The 21,297-nt window shown below is 44.4% G+C and overlaps 1 protein-coding gene across 3 annotated transcripts in view; it reads left to right on the top strand.

The window, feature by feature from the left end:
* Positions 1–21,297, top strand: part of INTS4 (integrator complex subunit 4) — a 51,910-nt gene that overhangs the window by 18,749 nt on the left and 11,864 nt on the right. For all 3 annotated transcript variants that reach the window (XM_090030705.1, XM_090030704.1, XM_090030706.1), the window contains exons 11-18: positions 2,832–3,037; positions 5,446–5,588; positions 7,123–7,238; positions 9,005–9,138; positions 9,900–10,057; positions 12,287–12,380; positions 14,458–14,538; positions 20,699–20,829. In XM_090030705.1, coding sequence (XP_089886831.1) covers positions 2,832–3,037; positions 5,446–5,588; positions 7,123–7,238; positions 9,005–9,138; positions 9,900–10,057; positions 12,287–12,380; positions 14,458–14,538; positions 20,699–20,829 — 1,063 coding nt within the window. The remainder of the gene's footprint in view (positions 1–2,831; positions 3,038–5,445; positions 5,589–7,122; positions 7,239–9,004; positions 9,139–9,899; positions 10,058–12,286; positions 12,381–14,457; positions 14,539–20,698; positions 20,830–21,297) is intronic.

Genomic DNA, 21,297 nt, shown 5'->3' on the forward strand with positions numbered 1-21,297 from the left:
TAAAAAGAGAGGCAGCTTCCACTGTTGAAAACCCCCATTTGGAGTTTTCCAGTTCACGTAAATAATTGGATTACATCCTAAACTGGAACCATTTGTTAGTCTTGCTAGAAATTGATACATCCTGTAGAGCAGGGATGTCAAACTTGTCTGGCCCCATGGGCTGAATCAGGCCCATGGATCTCCCCATTCCCCCATGCCAGCTCCTGCTGGTCCTGGACTAGGGAAGAAGCCTGGTGTTCCAGGTGCTTGGCTGCTGCTGCAGAACATGTCATGGTGCCAGGTTTCTTCCTGTGGTGCTGCTGGGACTGGTGCCACAGGTCTCTCCCAGACACTTGGCTATACCACAGGAAGGTTCCCCCTGCCCCCTATCAAGGCTGTGTGATGGATGACATGGCTCTGTGGGCTGGATCTAGCCCACAAGCTGTGTGTCTGACACCCCTGCTCTTCAGCAGTATTTCCAGACCACCTTGACCCAGCATCCTTCTACCCTACCCCACCCCACCCACTCCTGCCACCTTGCAGGATTGGAAAGAAGGATATCCACTTTTTTTTGACTTGGCTGTCGCATAGACTTTATTGATGGCCTCAAGTAGGCTGCTTTACTTTTGTCCCAGCTTCCCTATCTGTAAACTGGAGATAATTCTCACTTCTCAGTAGTCCTGTGATATATGTGAAAGGTTAATGTCTGGGAAGTATTTTGAAGATTTTTGAGCTGTGATTGTTGAATGCTGCTTTTCAGTTTATTTTGCAGATGTTAAATTAGGTAGAAGAGGGGTATACTTGAAAAAAGTGGCCCTGTGAAAATTGTAGTCTAGGGATTGTCTTGTTACCCCACAACTTCTATAATAGGTTTGCCTAGATTACAGCTAATATTTTATGGTATTCTCACTTCCATGCTCATCTTGGGATCTGACAAAAAGCCTTGGTTCTTTCTAGCTTAACAATAACAGATTTTCTTTCTCTTGGAACAGTTGTGTTGGATTTATAAATCACTGTGTGGAGCCTGCTGCCCCATAAATGTTGGCACCACGGCGACAAAACAGTAGAGCTTTTGTCAGTAAAATTGTCCGACTTGGAATGCACTCACATCCATTGAATAATGTAATCACACCTCTGACCACTACTCCCAGTCCCACTATATGCACAACCCTGTAGGCTTCCTTGCTTTTCGTGTTCAGTTTTTGAAGCCATCTCCTAGTCTACCAGCCTGTCAGAGCAGTCAGTGAAATTATTCATCTCTGGTGCCTTAACACTGCTGAGGAGGTTGGTGGTTAGGGGGAAATCTTCTTCTGTTGCATCTTTCTACTTAATCAGAGGCATCAGAATAAAACTAATTCATCATACAGCCTAACGTGCTCTATTTACAAACCTAATTAATTGTTCCCAAATTGAGCTTGTTTGGATGAAAAAGAAATTTCATTAAACAATAAATTGCAACGTTTCAGATTAGGCTCTCTCTCTTATGTTTCTGCTCTGATGCATATGTCACAGAAGCTGGAGGGAAATAATCTTTTATCGTCACTTAAATTTACTATGTTTGGAGGTTCTTCAGATGCACACAATATTTGTATATTATGAATAAATGCTAAGTATTTGATCTCTACTGGTCCAATAGCATAGGGATGGTTAGCCCTGTTAGTCTGAAGTCAAGCAGAAGGTAGGGTAGAGTGGCATCTTAGAGACGAGCAGATTTAGAGAAGTATGAGCTTTTGCAGGCAACAACTTACTTTGTCAGATGCCAACATACAGAATTTGCTCTGAGACATCAGCAAGCATTGTCAGATAGCAAATTTTAAAAGTAGGCTGCTGCCTATGAAAGCTTATGGTTCTGAACCAGTTAGTCTCTCATATACCCCGCCCGCCCCACACCTTTATTCTTATAACATGGAAGTGAAATCCTTTTTTGGATGAATGCTACTGTTCAGTACTATGTAGAGTACTACACAACAAGCTGAGGAAGGAAGTGAAGAATACTTCAGCCAGTTGAAAGGGCAGGTCATGTATAGGGAGGTAGAATGCCATGCTCTTAATGTGTTGGACCAAGATACTGGGGTTAGAAATCTAGTCCTGCAAAATGCTGCATTAATTCATATACCACAGCCCCTCTCCCCGCTGCCCCACATAAAACACTCTCCTTATTTTGGGAAGGTAGAATGTAGGAAAAGACTTCTGTAGAGGCTTCCCTGTCACAGCATTGGCTCAGCCAAGACTGGATCTTTTGGGCACATGTAGCAGGGACGGAGTTCCATTGTCAGTCACCCCCCTGCCCTTCCCCTTGCTGCTTCTTTAACACAGCCGCTGACAATTCAGCAGTGGTTGTCAGAGGGTTAAACCTATAGATGAGTTGGCCCTGCAGCAGGTGGAAGGAGAGCGATGCTGAGACTGGGAGTCTGCCCAGTGCTATGCTGAGCACAGCTCCCTACCGCCGATCCACCACAGAAATCAGTTTTCTGGCTTGTCATGCATCCCAGTTTTAACTGGCTAATTCTGGGAGGTGGAGGGGAAATGCATGTGGCCTGCAAATAACTATGGTATGCCTCGAGATCTCTAATCAGCACCAGGTAAGGGCTTGGTGTTGTGCCTGACAGTATCTCTAGCAGCACTTGTAAATACTAGTATGCATTATGCTGAAGGTGATACCTTCCAGGTTAGAGGCATTCATTCAGTACTAGCTTGGCACGGATGAATTCTACCTGCTGAATTATCTCTGGGTTTTCCTTAGCAATCTTCTGTCATAGGCCTGAGTTTTGCTTAGTTTGGCCATTAGGTGGCATGGCTTTTTTGACCAGTGTTAAAAAAGTGAACAATATAACATTTTCTTCTCTTTTCAGAGGTTCGGATTTCTGCAGTTGAGGCCCTCTGTATGCTGGCTCAGTCTTCACCCTCTTTTGCAGAGAAATGTCTTGATTTTCTAGTAGACATGTTTAATGATGAGATTGAAGAGGTGAGATTGCAGTCGATACATACCATGAGAAAGATCTCCAACAACATCACGCTGCGAGAAGACCAGCTTGATACTGTGCTGGCTGTCTTGGAAGTAAGCACTCTGTTTGGGAGGGGTTTTCTATGTACATTGTAGGAGTTTTAGAGCTATTACCTTTTCTGTGTAAAATCAGATTTTAGACTACATAGAATATAGCTGAAATTTTCAAGTGTGGCTAGAGATTTTGGGTACCCCTTCAAGGTATTTCACGCTGAGCATTCATATATTGAGGCACTTAAAATAATTTAAGTCTTTCTGAAAAATTTAGGCCTGTATCTTTTTTTCTTTTATTCTAATTCTTCATACTTTAGCTACCATTAGGGGTATATACAGACATTCAAGGAGGTTTATGGGGAAGTTGGATCGTGTTTAATAATGGCTACCCCATCTAACTTTGTTTGCTCAGGTGTGGACCTTACACTTAGAGCCCTAGTTAGGTGGATCTAAGTGTGAAATGTAGAGAAATTCATGACAGCTAGATTGGTCTAAAAATGGCTGACCCAATTTAAGTTGACCTCAGAGGTAGTCTGACTTAGGTTTGGGTCTGGCAAGACTGATTTTAACTGAACTTCTTTACAGATCCCAGCATTGCCTCAGGGCTGAGAAAGCTCAGCTGCTGGCTGTAGTCCCAGGGCTTTGCTTTTTCTATTACTTCCCCGCCCCATGGACCAAACAGCTCCCCCACAACCCCTAAGTCTGCCAAACTCCTCATCCCGTAAGCTGCTCCTGGTGCATTGCTGCTGTTTGCCAATGCCGGGAGCCAAGTGAGGAAGTTGGGGTTGGGGATGGAGGGATAGGGGTTGGTCTGCTGCGGTGGAGATTGGTGTTTGTGTGGGCATGGAGGGGTTAGGGGGCTAAAAATAGCCTCTGGTCCTGGGGGTGGGGAGAAGAGCCCCCACCCGATTTCCCCCTCCACACACACCAAAACCCCCTAATCTCCCAGACTGGCAACTAGTGTTCCTAAGGTGTGTACAGACAGTCTCCGTATAGCTTCTCTCATCCTGAAAGGTCTCAGACTGCTTTAGCTAACACTTCCCAACTTGGCAGCTAAGTCATATTTGGGCTCCAACATGAGTGGTTTTAAAAATCACTTTTACTTAGACAGGCAGTTAAAACTGCACTGAGGGGGATAGGTTTGGAGCTGTTCATTCCTATTGCTGCTTCCTTCAAATTCTGTTGCTTTGTCATCTGCTGCTGCTACCTCTGTCTCCTCCTTGGATCGCTCCATTGTCTGCTGTTTGCGTGCTTTACCGAACCAGGACTCTTCTTCACTTTCTTGTTTCTGCTTAGTTCTGCCACTTCTGTGATCTCTTATTCCCCTCTGTTTTAGCTCCTCCCAAGCCCTGCAGCTATCCAACCCTTTATGGCCATCTCCACTTTTGTCACTGTGCCATATTTCTTATGATTCCTGTCCTGGAGTTTGATGTTTTCACTGTGATCTCTTTAAAGCCTGTCTTTAGATGGAACACAGTTACTTTTTGAAGTTTAGTCCACTCAGCAGTGGCCATTTATTTACCAACCCTCAGATAAAAAGATACTGAACATCACTGTCATTCCTCCATTCTTTGATCATTCCTTGCACTGCTTCTGAACATTGATTTGTTTGCTTAGACTGTGTTCCTTGACAACAAGGCCTCACTGCTCCTTTGTTTGAGACAGTGCTGACTAAGCTGTCTGTGCTCAGCAGATCATGGGTAAAACCAATCCAGCCAGCTCGGGCGTAAACCATGAAAATACAGTGGTGTAGAGCAACACGCCCCAAGCATTGGCAGACGAGGGATGTTGATTTGCAACTGCAAGGTGTTTTTAGGCAGATAGAATGTAATTATCCAAACTGGAATTCAGCCACAGCATCATGTCTAACATTTCTAAGAACAGTGCTGGGAGACCGTGGTGCTACGGTGCATGTTAACATGGCACTTCTTGGCAGCCAAGGGCCCCTTGAAGTGTCATTGCATCCTAAAAGGTTGGTGTAACAATGCAACATTTTGCAGTTCCAATGTATTGTGTGATTGGACTGCATTGTTCAGTGTGTGTGTGTGTGTGTGTGGTTTTTTTTTTTTTTTTTTTTATATATAATCTGAACTCCCAGTCCCACCAGCTGAACCTGGCATCCTTCTTGTCTGTATGTTATCACCACTAATAAACATTCTCCAGGCTGCATTATGTCTTGGGGGCATGTTTGCAAACCCACTAAAGACGAACAGCATCTTTCACTGAACTGAACGGAGGCCTTTTCCCTGTTCAGTGGCCCTCAGGATTGATTTTCAAATGCTGAATAATGGAACATTTCTTCCTAAAGGGAAAATGTGGTTTTTCAGCCATTATCATCTTAACCATGCAGTAGTTTCCCAGAACTTCTGTATATTTGCCATAGACCTAGGGGCTTAATTCTATAAACCACAGAAAAAGAGGCAACATCTTTAAAATATGCACACACCCACTCATGTCTTGTTTTTTAGGATTCCTCCCGAGACATTCGGGAAGCACTTCACGAGCTACTCTGTTGCACCAATGTTTCTACGAAAGAAGGCATCCACCTTGCACTTGTGGAGCTACTGAAAAACCTAACTAAGTATCCTACTGATAGAGAGTCCATTTGGAAGTAAGTATTGCTTTTCTGCATAGTTCTCACTTGTTTATTTGTTTAGGATGCTTCTATATTCTTTTTAATACCTGGATGTTTTATTTAAATGAAATACATTCACTACTGATGTGACTTCCTGTCCCCTTGTCAAAACTGAGGACAGAAATGGTACTAAACATTGTTTAACTGATACCTGAGGTGGACATTCAGATAGAATATAGCTACCAGCTATATTTGCTAGCATGCCTATAGATCAGGGGTGGGCAAAATATGGCGGCTCAGCTCTAGCAGCTGCATGGTGCTTTGCAGCCAGAGCTGCCACCCATGCCAAAGCATGAACCTGCCCACAGGCATAGCACACCCAGCACCCTCCTCCTTCAGGAGCCCTGACCTGGAAGCTGCTAGCCACATTTGGGCAGCTGTAGACATGGCTGGCAGCTGCCAGGTCTGGACTTTAGGGGGTGGGATGTGCTGCGAAGAGGTGGATTTGGGCTGCAGAAGTGGGGGGGGGGGATGCTAATGTTGAGGGCAGGTTCAGGTTTCCACACTGGTTGCAGCCAGGGGTGAGGAGGGGAGGGAGTTGTGGCTCTCAGTATGTCACCAGAACTCCTTAAGTTGCCTGCCCACCCAAATAATTGCCTACCCCTGATTATAGCTGAATCCCACTAAGGATGACTCCACTGATCACTCCCTTATCATAAGTAGCCACTTCAGAGTATTCCCAAGGTTTCCAGAGTAGATTATTTTTATTCATAAGTTTAAATATAAGCGTTTTATGGTTTGTTGTATGAGTGTGTTGTGGTTTTTTTTTCTTTTTTTTCTGGTAACTAAAGAATTCATTGAATATTAATGTTATACTCTTCTGACTTTTTGCATCGTATACTAATTGACAAATATATTAGTTATGGGTACATTATCCTGTTGTATGCAGGGGGGTTTTCTAGTTGAGCACTATAATGGACATCTGGGTTTTGTCTTTCATGTAAGGATGAGCAAGAAACAGAAGCAAGAGACGTAAGCTTATCAGGCTCTTGGATTGAAATGGAAATGTTGGAATTCTTAGATGTATTTCTTTTAACTGCTTTTTTCCTAATAGGCTTTTACCTTGTATTATTATTAAAATATATATAATAATTAAAAGGGAGAGGTGGTTATTTGCTAGTATTTAGGATTTGACTTTTTCCATAATATATTGCCCCAAAATATACCAGGTATTTTAAGGACATGTAGTAAGACAGTTTCTTGCTCCAAAAGGGTTACAGCCTGTTGCTTGATTATTTTTTTTTTTTTTTTTTTTTTTTTTTTTTTTTAATCCCTCTAGTTATATTTTTGGGTTGTGTTTTTTCAAGTTATGCTTTCAGTTTGTTAGGCTTCATAAACTATTAATGAAATATTTAAGACTGTTCTTCAGAGTAGGGTAATTCCTGGTTCTAGTTGGTACCTCTGGGTGCTATTGCAGTATAAGTAAATAACATAGACAAAGATCATAATATTGTACATCTTGCTAAATGGTCCCTTGTTTAAAAGGGTGTTCTTGCCTGTGCATTTTCAGATGCTTGAAGTTCTTGGGAAGCAGACATCCAACTCTGGTGCTTCCGCTGGTCCCAGAGCTGCTGAGTACACACCCGTTTTTCGACACGCCAGAGCCAGATATGGATGACCCAGCCTGTATCTTTTTTTTGTTGCTGTCAAATGGTTGTGCTAGCTTCGAATCTGTACTTATTTGTCTAATTCTCAAATTTTGTTACGCTCCTGAAAGCCTACAGCAGGCAAATCCTGTTTTGAGAATTTATTATGCCATTTAGTTTTATTACTCATCCAAGGGTGGATCAGGTTTTCAAATAACTAGGCTACCTGGAACCATCCTTTTAAATCCTGGCTGCTTCTAATTAGCCAGTTATGCCTCAGAGGAATAAACTGGGTACCATGACATTTGTAGTTCATCAGGTCAAACCATCATAGTGCTGATGTTAAGGTGGATGGTTCCTTTAACCCTTTTGTTGAGGAGGGGGTGTTTAGGACCTTTGCCAAAACTTCCCCTTATTTCACTGTTGTAGATCCACTGGTTCACTACTTTCTTTCATTCAGAGGTGGCTGAAGTCCATTTGTGCTGTAATTCATGGTCTTTGGGACTCTGTTTTCTTTAACAAATCCTTAAGTTCTAGTTTAAGTTTACAGGTTAACATCCTTAGTCACTGTTTGCATTTGAACATCTAAAGCACTAGAATTAGTTACCATTGTCATAATCATCATTAACAATGGAATATAAAATACAAATTTTTTTATTGGTTATCCTCCTCACTTGTCTAATTGCAGACGTGATATTGTTTACAATGTGTGCAGAGAAAAGTTGGACTGGAAGAGATTTCTCTCACACTTCTCTGAGATGTTGAAACAAGTCCCCAGGCTCTCAGAATCTCCCAAGGGAAATGAAAGGAATCTGAAATGAGTTCAGAGAAGAATTTATACCTAACCAGGCAGTTAAATGCAATAAATTGAAACTTCTTTTGAGCCAGGATTAGAAAAATTTAGAGGAAGAAGATTCTTTCAGTTTATATATAGTTTTTTCTTATTCCAGTTCAGAGGAGGTTGGTTAACAAGTTCTCCCCAAATGACTGTGTGTACAACTCCTGCTTCAGAAGAAGGTGTTGGTTTTAATACAGAACTGGGAGCCAGGAACTCCATAGTAAAGTTCAGTAATGTGATTTGTTGGTGAAGAAGTCATTCTCTGCAAAGTGTGGCTTTGATTTCAAGCAAAACCATTTGCAAATTTGCACTGAATTAGTCAATGAGTTTCAGCTGAAGATGTTCTGGGAGTAGATTCACCAAACAGTAAATGTGTTGGAGAAACTTTTTTTTAAACCCAACCTGTGGTTAGGGCATTCGTGCAGGCTGTGGGGGAAACAAGTTGGATTCCCTCCTTCCAGCTCCCAGAAGATTGCCCTAGCCCCTGTGGCCACAGGGTGTTTGGAGACAGGATGCCCTTAGCCTCTTTCCTTAGAGCTGTTCCACTTTAGGTAAGAATCTCTAATCTTCATTGGATATGGGGCTGGAATCCAGGTGTCCCAGCTCTCACATAAGTGTCCTGACTTCTGGGCTGTGGAGTCACTCTACAGTCAGTGTTCAGTCATGGTATCCATGTAGCACAGTGTATAGCATGTACCCTTGCTTTCCTCCCTTCCATTGCTTCTCCGCTTTCACCAGTATGATGATGCACCAGTCTGCGGACCACACTGAAACATTTAGTGCCTTTTATATCACATATTTACTACTGTTGATGATGATGATTATTATTTTTCATTCTTGTTGTACAGAACTTCATAAATACTCTCCAGGCAAGGAAGTGTTGTTCAGTGTTTGTTTAATTTGCCATTCTCTGAAGAATCTAAAATCACCTTTTTCTTTCCCTCCTTTCTCCTTAACAATTTAATTAGATATTGCTGTTCTTGTCCTCATTTTTAATGCTGCTAAAACTTGCCCAACAATGCCAGCCTTGTTCTCAGATCACACCTTTAGGCACTATGCCTATCTTCGTGACAGTCTCTCCCATCTCGTCCCTCCATTGAGAGTAAGTTTAGTCACCTTGATTTGCACTTTGGTGTTGGGAATAACCACTCATTTTCTTGATTGCTGTGAATATTTAGTGGAGGTATTCCTCACTTTTTTTTTTTTTTTTAAAGAATACTGGCCTTCCTTAACCACTTATTTCCTTTAGGTGGGTGAGTATTTGCATTTGTATTGTAAGAGCAGCAAAAAAACACTAAATAATTGCAGTGTGGGTTTTGTAATAGTGTCTAAGAGAAAGGTCAGGGTTTTTTTTCCTGTGACAGGCAGTGTTAACTAGTTCTTAGACAAAGAGACTGAAAGGTAGGACTCCTGAGATCTTCACGGCGCTGCCTGTGACTTGGTGAAATTCAGGTCATGTGGATGGTGTGCACAATTAACTAATTTCTGATTGATTTTGATTGCATTCATGGTTGATTATGTCCCGAGACATCAGGTGGCCTTAAGTGGGCTCCTGTACGCACCTGCTTTGCATGCAGGGGTGAATTTTACTTTGTGATCTTGGCAGTGTCACTTAGCCTAAATCTCTTCCTCACTGTAAAAGCGCGATGTTTCCCTCAGAGGTGTTGAAGTTTTTAATTGTATTGTACTTGAGACCTTTGGCAAGAGGGAACTAGTGTTATGCAACAAAGATATGAAACTGTAGGCTATTCTGAACTTTAAAAAGTGTTGAAGTTCTCACTTTGGACTCATCTTGTTTAATTTTGGACACGTTTTGAGATCCTGTTATCTGGACTTAAGACTTTTTGGTTTCCTTTTGTTCAGTTACCAGGTAGAAAGCTGGTGTCCTCCCCTGTGTCCCAGAGCATTACACCACATGAAGATCCTTCCCAGCAGTTCTTGCAGCAGAGTCTTGAGCGAGTTTACAATCTTCAGCACTTGGACCCACAGGGCACACAGGAACTGCTCGAATTCACCATACGGTAAGGTGTACTGACTCTTGTGACAGGGAAAAGGAAACTAGTTCCCAGGTTTTATGAAATAGCTCCTTGATTCCCAGTACTGTTGTTTAGTTTCCCAGTTTCTGAGGGCTCTTAGATTGAGCTCTCTGCTGGAGAGAATAATTTGATGAACAGTACTTGGGTTATATAAAATGTAATGGGTGTTCCCCACCCCATTACCACTATTGGCATGGAAACTAAGCAGCTATCTTGTATTTAGAGTGGCCATGTTGTGTATGCAGGCAGATCAGTTGTCTTCAGAGTTTTCTTCTGTTTGTCTGAAACCTTTAGGTTGACCCTAAGGTCTGCATCCCTACCTCTGCTTGTCCAGTTCTAGCTGCCACAAAATCCAGAGATCAATGCCCAGAAGGGGTGGAAAGGTGGGGGAAGTAGCACTTCTGGTGAGTGTTCTTCCCACCAATCAGTGTCGTTGAATGGTCTGGCCCTTTCACCCCAGTAGTTATTTTGGGGATGATATTTGACTTTCAAAGTTGTTGTGCCCCACAGCCTGCCTTAGTTTAGATAAAGATGCAGTAGAGCTTGGAACTAGAGGTTTTGTGCCGCCTCTCCCATTTCATCTACGGATTGATTAATCCCCACCACCCCCAAGCCCCCATGAACAAATTAAAACAACTTGATTGTAATGCAAGTCTTCTGGGGGTATACAAGAGACTGCTGCCCTGACTATTGGGTAGGGGGAAGGAAGGGAAGAAGTAGTAGAAGACTCCCTCCTCCCTTGCCATTAGTATTAGGTAGAGAAGTCATGTACAGCCCAGTGAAGTGGCATGTTTTGCTGGTTCTCACTTACAGCTCTAACTGCAGCAGTTTTGCTGGTGGTTAGAGCATGGGCCATGTGGGTGGGGTGAGAGAGAGACTTTTTAGCCAGTTGCTTAACCTCTTTCTCAGTTCCTCCATCTGCAGATTCAGAACTCTGCTTGCCTTGCAGGGGTGTTGAGGCTTAATTAATGTTGCTATAGAAATGAGCATTAACTGCATTGTCAAAGCACAGGAGGAGGAGTTTCCTGGCTAACTGTTAGTTAGAAAGCAGCTCTCCTCCACTCAGAACATAAGCACTCATTGAGCAGGACACAGGGAATGGTCCACAAGGAGTATGTGGTTCTTTCTTTTAAAATGGCAAGGGTGGGCGTGAATGGCTCTATGTGCCCCAAGTTGGATTTATGTGGCTGTGTCTAAGGAAGGAGCTGCTGCTTTGTGTGGGAAGGATCCTTCATGGCTGCGGAGACTGGGATTCTTATAGAGTCTTTCCAAATTGACAGCAAATGGCAAAACAAATGGCATGTTTAGTACTGTCTTAAGCTGGGAACTATTTCACGAACAGCAGGTTTAATTAAAATGAAGCCCCTGCTACCTATTGTTATAAGATGCCTACTATAGGGGTCAAGCAAGGAACCACAATGCTGATTTAAAAGATAAAGTTGAAAATAATACATTGCAAAGCAGAATTCAGAACAAATGACAAGGAGATGGGCTCTGTTTATTCCTTGGAATTCTATAGAACTGGAGACATGGATGTTTTCTTGCTAGAAACCTAGATTTGGTTTAAAATGTCACAAAAGCTAGAGCAGTAAAACCTTGCATGTTCTCTTAGATTGCCCAGTTTATTCTGAGAGCCAACATGGCTTACTGCTACACTGGTATTTGTGTAGTTACTTGTTATGTATTACATTATGTAACCATATCTTGTAGATTGTACATCAGACTTGCAAAGTAAACCACATTTTAAAAATGCAGCTATATTTCAAATATAACAGGTTACATGAGCCCAGCATGTTCCAAATCATCTTAGCCAGTACCAGTAGTGAGATTTCCCAGCTGATTAATACAAATGGACTGTTTGCTGCTCTGAAAAAATCTGGAGCGTTTGAGTTAAATCTGAAGCTGCTACACTATACAGTTCCCATAGGGCTGCAGAGTAATGCAGGCTGACAGACTAACTGCTTCTCCTGCTGTGCTCGTGTCAGCTTTCAGGAAGGGGAGAGAAGTGAGCAGGTCCCAAGGTATAGGCTGATCTGTACTGTGTGTTTTCCTACTGCTGCTTGTGGGGCTGGGCAGAGACAAGGCACAGGAGTAGGTAACATCAGAATTACCACTGCTGTAGGATTTGCAATGCATTGAGATTTGGCATTTATGGTGATTTATTTTCATCATCATCATAAAAATGATGTTTGCTTTTTCTTGTTTCTGCTCCAGTGACCTCCAGAGGCTTGGAGAACTGCAGTCAGAACTGGCAGGGGTGGCAGACTTCACTGCAACTTACCTTCGGTGTCAGCTGCTTCTCATCAAGGTTTGGCTTCCTCTGCATTTCTGAGAGCTGGATTTCTGTTGTAACTGGCTGTTGCATTTCACAGTGGCTTGCTAAGCAGCTCTTGCATATTTCACATTTTCTCCCTGTTAGTGGATCAAACGATTCCTAAGGTCTGCTTCAGGAAAACTGATTTACGGTGTGATCTCAGATGCAGTGGTACTCCAGGCACTGGCCTGGGACTGGGGAGTTTTTAACTTGGCTCTGACACTGCTTCCCCACTGTGGCTTTGGCAAGTCATCTTTATACCTTGTCTACACTGTGATTTCACCCACCAGTACAGCTGCATTCATAACTCCCTCGTGTATATATCTGGTTTACATTGGCATGTGTGGTCTGCATTGTGATCTGCAGTGTAAAAATGTGTCTGTGCTGGGGTTTGCACAATACAGCTATACTGGCTGAAATGTGAGTGCAGATAAGATCATTGAGAAGCTTTGTTCAATAGGAAATTTGCATTTTCCTATTCATGGCTGTCAGCAAGTGCTTTTGCTGAACTGCTTTTAAAACTGGTTGAACTGGTGGTGGGTGAAAATTACCCTCAGCACCTTTGTAGAAAGGATATTTCAGACTCGGGCAAGCCCAATTTCAGTTATGTTATTGAAAAGTGGTCCCATCTTTTTTTTTAAATGACAGCAGGTAAACTGATTCATCAGGAGCCATTATTGATAACCAGGTCATGTTCTTGTTGCATTTGGGAATTTGTACTCTTTGCCTCATTTTCCATTCTTCAAAATGGGAAGCAGGCTTACCAGGCTTCCAGGGATGATGTGAAAATTAGGGTTTTTTTGCTTTGAAGGTGACCTATATAAATGCAAAGCATGAATGATTTGTAAACAGTTTCCCAGAAGACTAGCATGACTACCTACTGAAATACAGCGCTGCTATGAAAATTAGGGGGAAATCAGTTTCTTTGTTCAGAGTGAATTTACAAGTTGGAATTTCTTACACCAAGCTAGCAAGTCCTTGACTCATTTTCACTCCAAAGATATTCTACATAAGCACAGTTACAGGTCAGTACACTAGTCAGTTGCTGACTCAGCAACTTTTTGCAGAAGCAGCTTGTGCTATCCATGCAGAAAAACAGGATTTGGGAGTCATTTTGAGACTTGGAGTAATTGGAGTGAACAGGTACACAGGGGCTAAGAGGATACTTTCTTGTGCTTCTGACAAAGACATGTTGCTTTGTTTGTAAGAACTGGGTGGCTCAGGCAGGGGAACTGTGCTTAAATGAGAAGTTTGATCACAAAGAAAAACATTGTAATAATAATCATAATAATTTGGAGAAAAACCATAAGCAGTTCAGAAACACCATCCATTTATATTCCTACATAGATTACAAAGTGAAAACCCTATGTGTCAAGCCAACCCCTTTCATCTGGAAAATACTATGTCAGGAAAGGGTATTATCTCCCACAAAACAGAAGTGGCTTGTACCTTCCCAATCTCTCTGGGCTGACAGGGTTCCTGACATAGAACTGTAGGTGTTCCCTTCTTTTTGGAGGTGATGGACCAGGATTTTGAGAGCTAACTCAGATGGTGCATATACTCTATGTGTTCTGAAACCTGGCTTCTTGGGAATTCCTGTTCAGCAATATGGAAAGGAAAAAGAATTTGGAGGTAGGATGGAGGCAGTGGGTTTGGGCAAAACATCAGCCTTGCTACCTCTTACTTTTGCTGTCTGTAATTAATAAGTTGCTGTTAGAGCTTATTTATCACCTCCTTGGCCTCTTGCGGGGGTGGAGTCATGGACAAGAATGTTCTGGGATACCTGGAGCTGAGAATTTTTTGAGTTTGGCTCTTAGTGCCTGAAATCTGGAGTTCTGTGACCCCCACCATATTTTTATTCCTGAGGGTACCACAGCATGATGCTGACACATTCTTGAGGAAGAAGAAAGTCAGTGCTGCTGTTGGACCAGCACAGAGGGGTTGTATGGGAAGAACACCAAGCTTATCTAGTCTTTATTCCTAAATCTATTGAGCACTTCATATTCCCAGTAGGGTGTATTACCTAATTATGAACTGTCCATGGTTTGGTTTGGTTGGTTTTTTTTTGTAGGCCCTTCAGGAAAAACTGTGGAACGTGGCGGCTCCTCTGTACCTGAAGCAGAATGCATTGGCATCAGCAGCAGCAAGACAGGTGAGACTGAAGCCATGTCTTCCAAGTCAGGTCCTCTGGGTAGAGACCTTTTTCTTTTGTGCTCTATGCCTATGACACCTATGTAAATGAAAAATGCCAGTAATCTTGGATTCCAAAAGCCATGTGAATTGTGTGTGAAAGATGAGCCAAATATAAGGGGTTTTTTTTACTTGCTCCTGACCCCTGGAATATTGGAGAGATGCTTTATTGCCTGGATGCTGATTTAGAAAATAATTATGTAAGTAGCAGGTAATCAAGTGGTAGTTTTATGAGAAATTAACTGTAACCAAGATTTTTAGGATTATGACTTCTTCAGTATAACTAAACTGATAGCTGAAAATTAGAAGTTCTCTGTGTCAATGTCAGAAGGTATAGCTAGGTGGTTGACTTAATTCCAGTTGAATCTGAGGCTGATAGTCATCTGGGGAGTCTGATAAGGAATTCTGATGGCCTTCTGGGGAGTCAGCTTGCAAGATCAACTCAGCTCCAGCCCCCTTATATGCGATAGTCTGTATTTTAAGCACTGACAGTCAGTTTTAAAAGAGCCTTAAATGACAGTGGAGCAGCGGTGAAAGCTAGAAATTTAGAATCCATGACTGCTTTAGAGATGGAGTGTGTGTTATTGTCTATGAGCTGGACCTGAGGTATACAACTCTTTTTGTTCAGTTCAGGTTTGAGACTGAACTGAACATCTGAACTTAGGAAAACTGTGAACGCAAAACCAAACCTTGATTCGTGCCCATGTTTAGTATGGGTAAGAGCCATCTGTGAGCCAACAAAGGCTACAGCTGCAGACACAATGGTGACCATGTGCAAAAAAAACCCAAGCTGGAGAACCTAAATAAAAGTGGACAAGAAAGCAAGCTATTTAACAAACTGGAAACAAACCTAGACTAGCAAGGATTATGTCGACCTGCTGGGAAAAAATATTGACGCACTCAGTCTCCAGTTAATTAAAATGTAGCGAGAGGTAGCTATCTCTGTCTGTCAGAGCCTTCTATGTTGTAGATGGCTGCCCCTAGAGACTGGAGGAAACAAATGTCTATCAGCCTTGTAAATCTTTCTCTAATTGCAGTATCTTTCTTGGGAGCTCTGCCCAGCAGCACATCCTCAGGGAGGCTGATATCTCATCTGATTGCACCTACAGATCACTTAGCAGCCAATAGGATGAGTGAGCCTGTCCTATCATGTCATTTCCCAGTACCTGAGTTCAGTATGAAATGCTGATTATAGAGAAGCTAGCTACCTTTAACTCAAGTACTTGTTTCATCTACTTAAACCTATCTTCCTCTATTTCAGTGGCTGTCAAACTTTTTAGGCTCAAGGCAACCCTCCATAACTCTTCTGAATTTTGCAACAGCCCCATTGAGAATTGTTGAGTTAGTCTAAATTCAGAAAAGAGACGGAGGGAGTCTTGAGACTAAAAAGGTAACCACTGATTTAGTTGAGGGTAGTGGGGGCGGGGCTTAACCCTGCCATGCTATGCTCTTTCCACTGTGTGTCCCCTCCTAGTCTCCAGTTTGTACCTGAGGGGTAAAGGTGGTCCCTGCTGCTAATGTTGCAGCAGGGGCCACCTTTACCCCATGAGGTCTCGTGTACTGGCAGTGACCCCCAAGCTCCTCTTGCAGGTTCCAGGAGCATGGGAAGCGTGAAAGGGATGAATCAAGCTGCTAAGCTAGACAGGGGAAGAGAGCGTTTACCTCTCCATACAGGAACTAGGCAGCCTTAATGAGATTTTGCAGTTCCTCCTTCCTCCCCAGACAGCCATGGCACCCTGGTTGAGAATCACTGGTCTACTGAGTAATATATTGTAGCATTACAAATGGAATATTTGAAATAATCCAGAAAGATGTGTGTGTTATGTGGTAGAGGTGCACCGACATATCAATCCGTATCGTATCTGTACCAATAAAAGGAAAATTAACATTATCAGCAATCAGCTTTAATGGCCAGTGTGGCCAATAATGTCACCCATAAATGCCACGTGCTTGCATGCGGCCAGGAATGCAGCCCGGCAGTTTGGAGAGTAGTGTTTGGCCTATAAGTCTGTTTGGGGAAAGGGGAGGCACCAATTGAGGCCCCCACGGTGAGGGAGGGAGTAGATCAAGGGTAGGGGCTGGTGCTGGGGTGGGGCACAGGGCCAAGTTGTGGGTGGCTTGTCCAGGGTGTGGCTCTTGCCGCTGTGTGCACCCAGGGGGAGACATGAGGGGGACAAATGTGTCCCCCCAGCATGTGTGCCCAGGGTGAGGGCAGACTGCCTGCTGCAGGCTTGGACCTGGGGGCTACGCCAGCCTCTTTCTGGCAGTGGGGCTGGGCTGGGGCTGTGCTCAGGGTGGGTAATGGTAGAGCTGGGAGGAAGGGCTACGGGTAATTTTGTGCGGCTGTAGTACACCCCGTAGCTCCCCTTTCCCAGCTCCGGCTCTGCCTGCCCCAAGCGCAGCCTTGGCCCAGCCCCACTCCCAGGAAGAAGCCGGCACAACCCTTGGCCCTGACCCCACAGCTAGCAGCCTGCCCTCACCCCACACTGAGGCTTGCTGGCTAGATGCTTCTCTCCAAGCTGCCAGGTTGCATATTGGTTATCATACGGGTGGGCAATTATTTTGACTGGAGGGCTGCTTAACAGGTTCTGGCGAGCTGTCAAGGGCTGCAAGGGCAGCCCTGCCCCTTGACAGGTGCCCATGATTGCTGGCAGAAGCCCCACTCCCTAATCTGTGACCTTTGCCACCTGATGTCCCTCCCCTTGCCCTGGAAGTAGTGTTTGGGAAGGAGGTTTGCCATCTTGCAACTGGAAAAAAAACAAGTTGTATGCTAAAAATCAAACGTCCACAATAATGTATTTTAATTTTATTTAAAATATTTATTTTCCTGATTTGTGTGTGTTTGTGTTGTGTACATAGTGGTGATTGCATAATAGCTCAAAATGAAGTCTTACTCTTGTATATTTTAGGGGATCTGGGAGGAAGTGTGGGGTTTGTTGGGGGCTGTGCAGATATATGTGGATGTGGGTGGGTATGGGGGTTTGTGGGGATGTTTGGATGGGTGTGTGGATTGGTATGGAGTTTGTGGGGTGTGTGGAGGCAGAGGGTGGCTTGGGGTATGTGTGGGGGGTGGGAATGGAGTGTGTGTGGGCAGGGGGTGTGGGTGCATAGCAGTGAGTGGGACCCCCACTAGAGGTGCATGGGTGTGTGGGCAGTGCATGTGGGGAAGGGCGTGGGAATGTGAGGGAGGGTGTGGTTTGTAGGGGAGGGTTTGTGAGTACGGTGGGGTGTGCATGGGAGCCCATATGTGCATCCCTTGAGCTGGTTAGCACCTGCCCCTGCCCTACAACAGCCTGGCACCTGCACGCCCTGTGGTGCCTTCCTAGCAGTGCCCAGGCCCACCCTGCGTCCACTCCAGACTCACCCCGGCAGGAGTGGATCAGCCAGAACCCAGGCACAGCTTCAACCCAGCATGCCCTGTGCCTGTTCCACACCGCCCACCTGTGGTACATCCTGCTGCCTGCTACATCCTTTCTAGGAAGACCAGATGGCAGCAGCTTCTTGTACCTGGTGTTGCTGCTGGCCCCAGCCCCGCAGTACTGGTGGGGACCTTTGCTGCAGAGCCCTGACCCCGCACCTGCTCCAGACTCACCTGCTTGCACTAAACTGCGGCAGCAGCAGCGCTGGCTGGGCAGAAAATGTGGCCTTTCCCCATTGTTGCTGCCCGGTGCTCACTGATACAGCCACTTGGAGCCCATGCAGAGCTGCCCTGCATCTGCTCTGCATTGTCATCACTGCTCCGTGGGCAGCCCAGAGGCCGCAGTGACAGCAGCGGAACCACAGGGCAGCCCAATGCCTTGGCCGGGCGGCAGTAAGGGGGATGGGGACATTTTTCCTCTGCACTTAGCAACAGTTTCTGGCTGGCGGCTGCTGCTGCTGCTGCTGCTGTTTTAGCATGAGCAGGTGAGCCCAGAGCAGGTGCAGGGTCGGGGCTGTGCAGTATGGGTCCCCACCACTGCTGCAGGCCTCGGGCCAGCAGCAGCTGCAGATGCAAGAAACTGCCACTGCCAGATCTGCCTAGAAAGGCAGTCCAGATGCAGAGCTGCCCCAACCCCTCTGGATGCCCAGGGGGAGTCAGGACGTGCCACCTCCTGACAGTGCCTGTGCCAAGCAGGATTGAGACACACACTGCAGGCCAGATAAAGCCACTCCATGGGCTGGCTGTATTTTGCCCACCCCTGGGTTATCTGATTGATACTGGCTGATATGGCTGGTTAATAATTGGCCATCAGTATTGGCCAAAAAAATCTTTATCAGTGCACCCCTCTTGTATAGTGTAGTTATCACTTAAAATGGGTTGTGAATTATTTCATGACTGTAAGGTTGATTGTAAGAGAATTGAGTATTCCTTCTTTAAAAAAAGAAAAAAAAAAAAAGAAAAATCCATAGGAAAGTAAGGTTGGAAAGGGTATCCCAGTCTATCTAGTTCAAGCCAGGATCATCCCTGACTAAACCATCCCGGTCAATTATCCATCTAGCCAGCTGTAGAAAACTTCCAAGGATTAAGAATCCACAGCTTCTCTAGGCAGCCTATTGCAATGAGTGACCACCTTTGTACTCAGAAAGTTCTTCTTGATCTCCAACCTACGTTTCCCTGGCTATATTTTGAGGTAATTGGTTCTAATCCTGTCCCCTGTCTCCATCACCTGTAGTTGCCGTGTCGATATTTGAAAACTCTTATCAAATTCCTCCCCCTCACCCCAGTCTTCTCTTCTCCAGACTAAATAATGCTACTTTTTTTCAACCTTTTCTCTATAAGTCTTTCCTCTAAAGCCTCTAATAATTTTTGTTGTTCTCTACTGGACTCTTTCCAGTCTGTCCACCTCCTTGAATTAGTAGCAGATTGCTCATCAAGAATGATGGGAAGGAGGGGACGGGGACAGAGACCTGTGTCTACCCCACCCCTTGTCTGGGCCCGTTCCTCCTCTTCCCTCCCCTGCCATGTCAGGGCTGGGCCCACTCCTCCCTTCCCTCCCCACCCCCTTCCCCTTGTGTCGGGCCCAGGGCTGCTCCCCTCTTTCCCCCACTGCCACTTGGGGTCCAGGCCCACTCCATCCACTGCCTCCAAAGCGGGGGCGGGGGGCAAGGTCAGTGGCATTGGCCTCGCCCCCCCCCCCCCCAACTCTGTCCCCACAGTCATGGTGGCGCCCCACCACCACTTCCTGTCTGGGATGCTCTTGGAGCACTTTGGTTGTTTCAGACAACCAATCAGAGTGCAAATAAAGTGTTACGGATAAACAGACTACAGCCTTTATAGTATTAGAATGGGGCCCAAAACTGGACGTAGTACTCCAGATGAGATCTCACCAGTGCTGAATAGAGCAGAAGAATCACTTCCCTTGATTTGCAAGTGACACTTCTGTTAATACAGCCTAGTGCTGTTGAAGCGAAGGACTCTAAATCACTTATTTCAGATCTGAAGCACCCTCCTCTTTGGAGTCTGCTACCTTCTGCTGCTTACCTTTTAGATCAATGGTTGTTAAGCTTTTCAGGCTCAAAGAACCCCTTGGAAAATATAAGCTCTTCGTTTTTGCTCATATTTTTACTACAGAAAAATACCATGGCAAGTCTTTGGTTGCAAAGAACTCAAAGCTTACAACAGGGCAGAATGTTTTTAACACTGTGGATTCCTATTTGAAATCTCTGTTTATCTTGTGAATCATATCTGCACACCTAACAGAGCAAATATTGCATGAGACCAAATGGCACCTCTGAAAGGATCTCGAGGGACCCCAGGGTACCATGGTTCAGAGTCACTGTCTCGGACTGGTACAGCAGGCTAGCGTGAGTAATATAGGGTGTGGCTAGTGAGTATGCTGCCCTGAAGAGCTTACTATGTAGATGCGAGGAGGACAGGATACCGGAGAAGAGACAGAGAGAGGAATGCTTATTTCCACAAGGATTGTGCATTGTATTTCTTTAATTTACATGAAGATTTAGATTCTGATGCCCTTATGCCTGTTAGGCAGTATATCATGGGTATAGTTCCACTGAAATAATGGGGGCTACTTGTGGAATAATATGCTACTCAGTAAAGGCAGAAGAAGTAGAATCAATGACCGTGCCTGCTGAACAACCTAACAGTTTGATAATCAATTAATCCCATGTTGTCTATACTGTAGATTATGGAAGAAACTTACAAAATGGAGTTCATGTACAGTGGAGTGGAAAATAGACAAGTGGTCATTATTCATCACATGAGATTGCAAGCAAAAGCGTTACAGCTTATAGTGACTGCACGTACCACAAGAGGGTAAGAATTGCCTACAGTCAAGGAGATGGGGCTTCTTGAAAGGAAAACTGTAATATAATAGCCTCCTTCCCTTGCATGTGGCTGAAAACGTCATTGTTGTCATCGTCAGCAATCCCTCAATTCGAGAAGGATTTCTACCACGGCTCATTGATGGGTCTTGAGTTGACTTAAGAGTCCAGTCCTTGAGCCGCAGGTCTTTCTGCAGGGTAGGGTAGGCCATATGCCAGGCTTCCTCTCCTTTTTCTTCTTCTGCTCTCTCTTCTCTGCTTCAAGGGAAAGATGCTTTACCTCAAAATGGGCAGCTGCATGGTTAAAGTTACGGTGCCATTGGAGTTGGTCAGTAGCCAGCTCCTCCCATGTCTGAAAACAGCAAAGATGTAAATAACTGCTTGTTAAAAGAATGTATATTGGTAATGAAAAGATTTAATCAAAGAACCTGTACAGCTACACAGCACAAAATCAAGTTAT

The sequence above is a fragment of the Crocodylus siamensis genome, chromosome 1 (genome assembly GCF_052110815.1).
Source record: "Crocodylus siamensis isolate JL-2025a chromosome 1, ASM5211081v1, whole genome shotgun sequence".
Lineage (NCBI taxonomy): Eukaryota > Metazoa > Chordata > Crocodylia > Crocodylidae > Crocodylus > Crocodylus siamensis.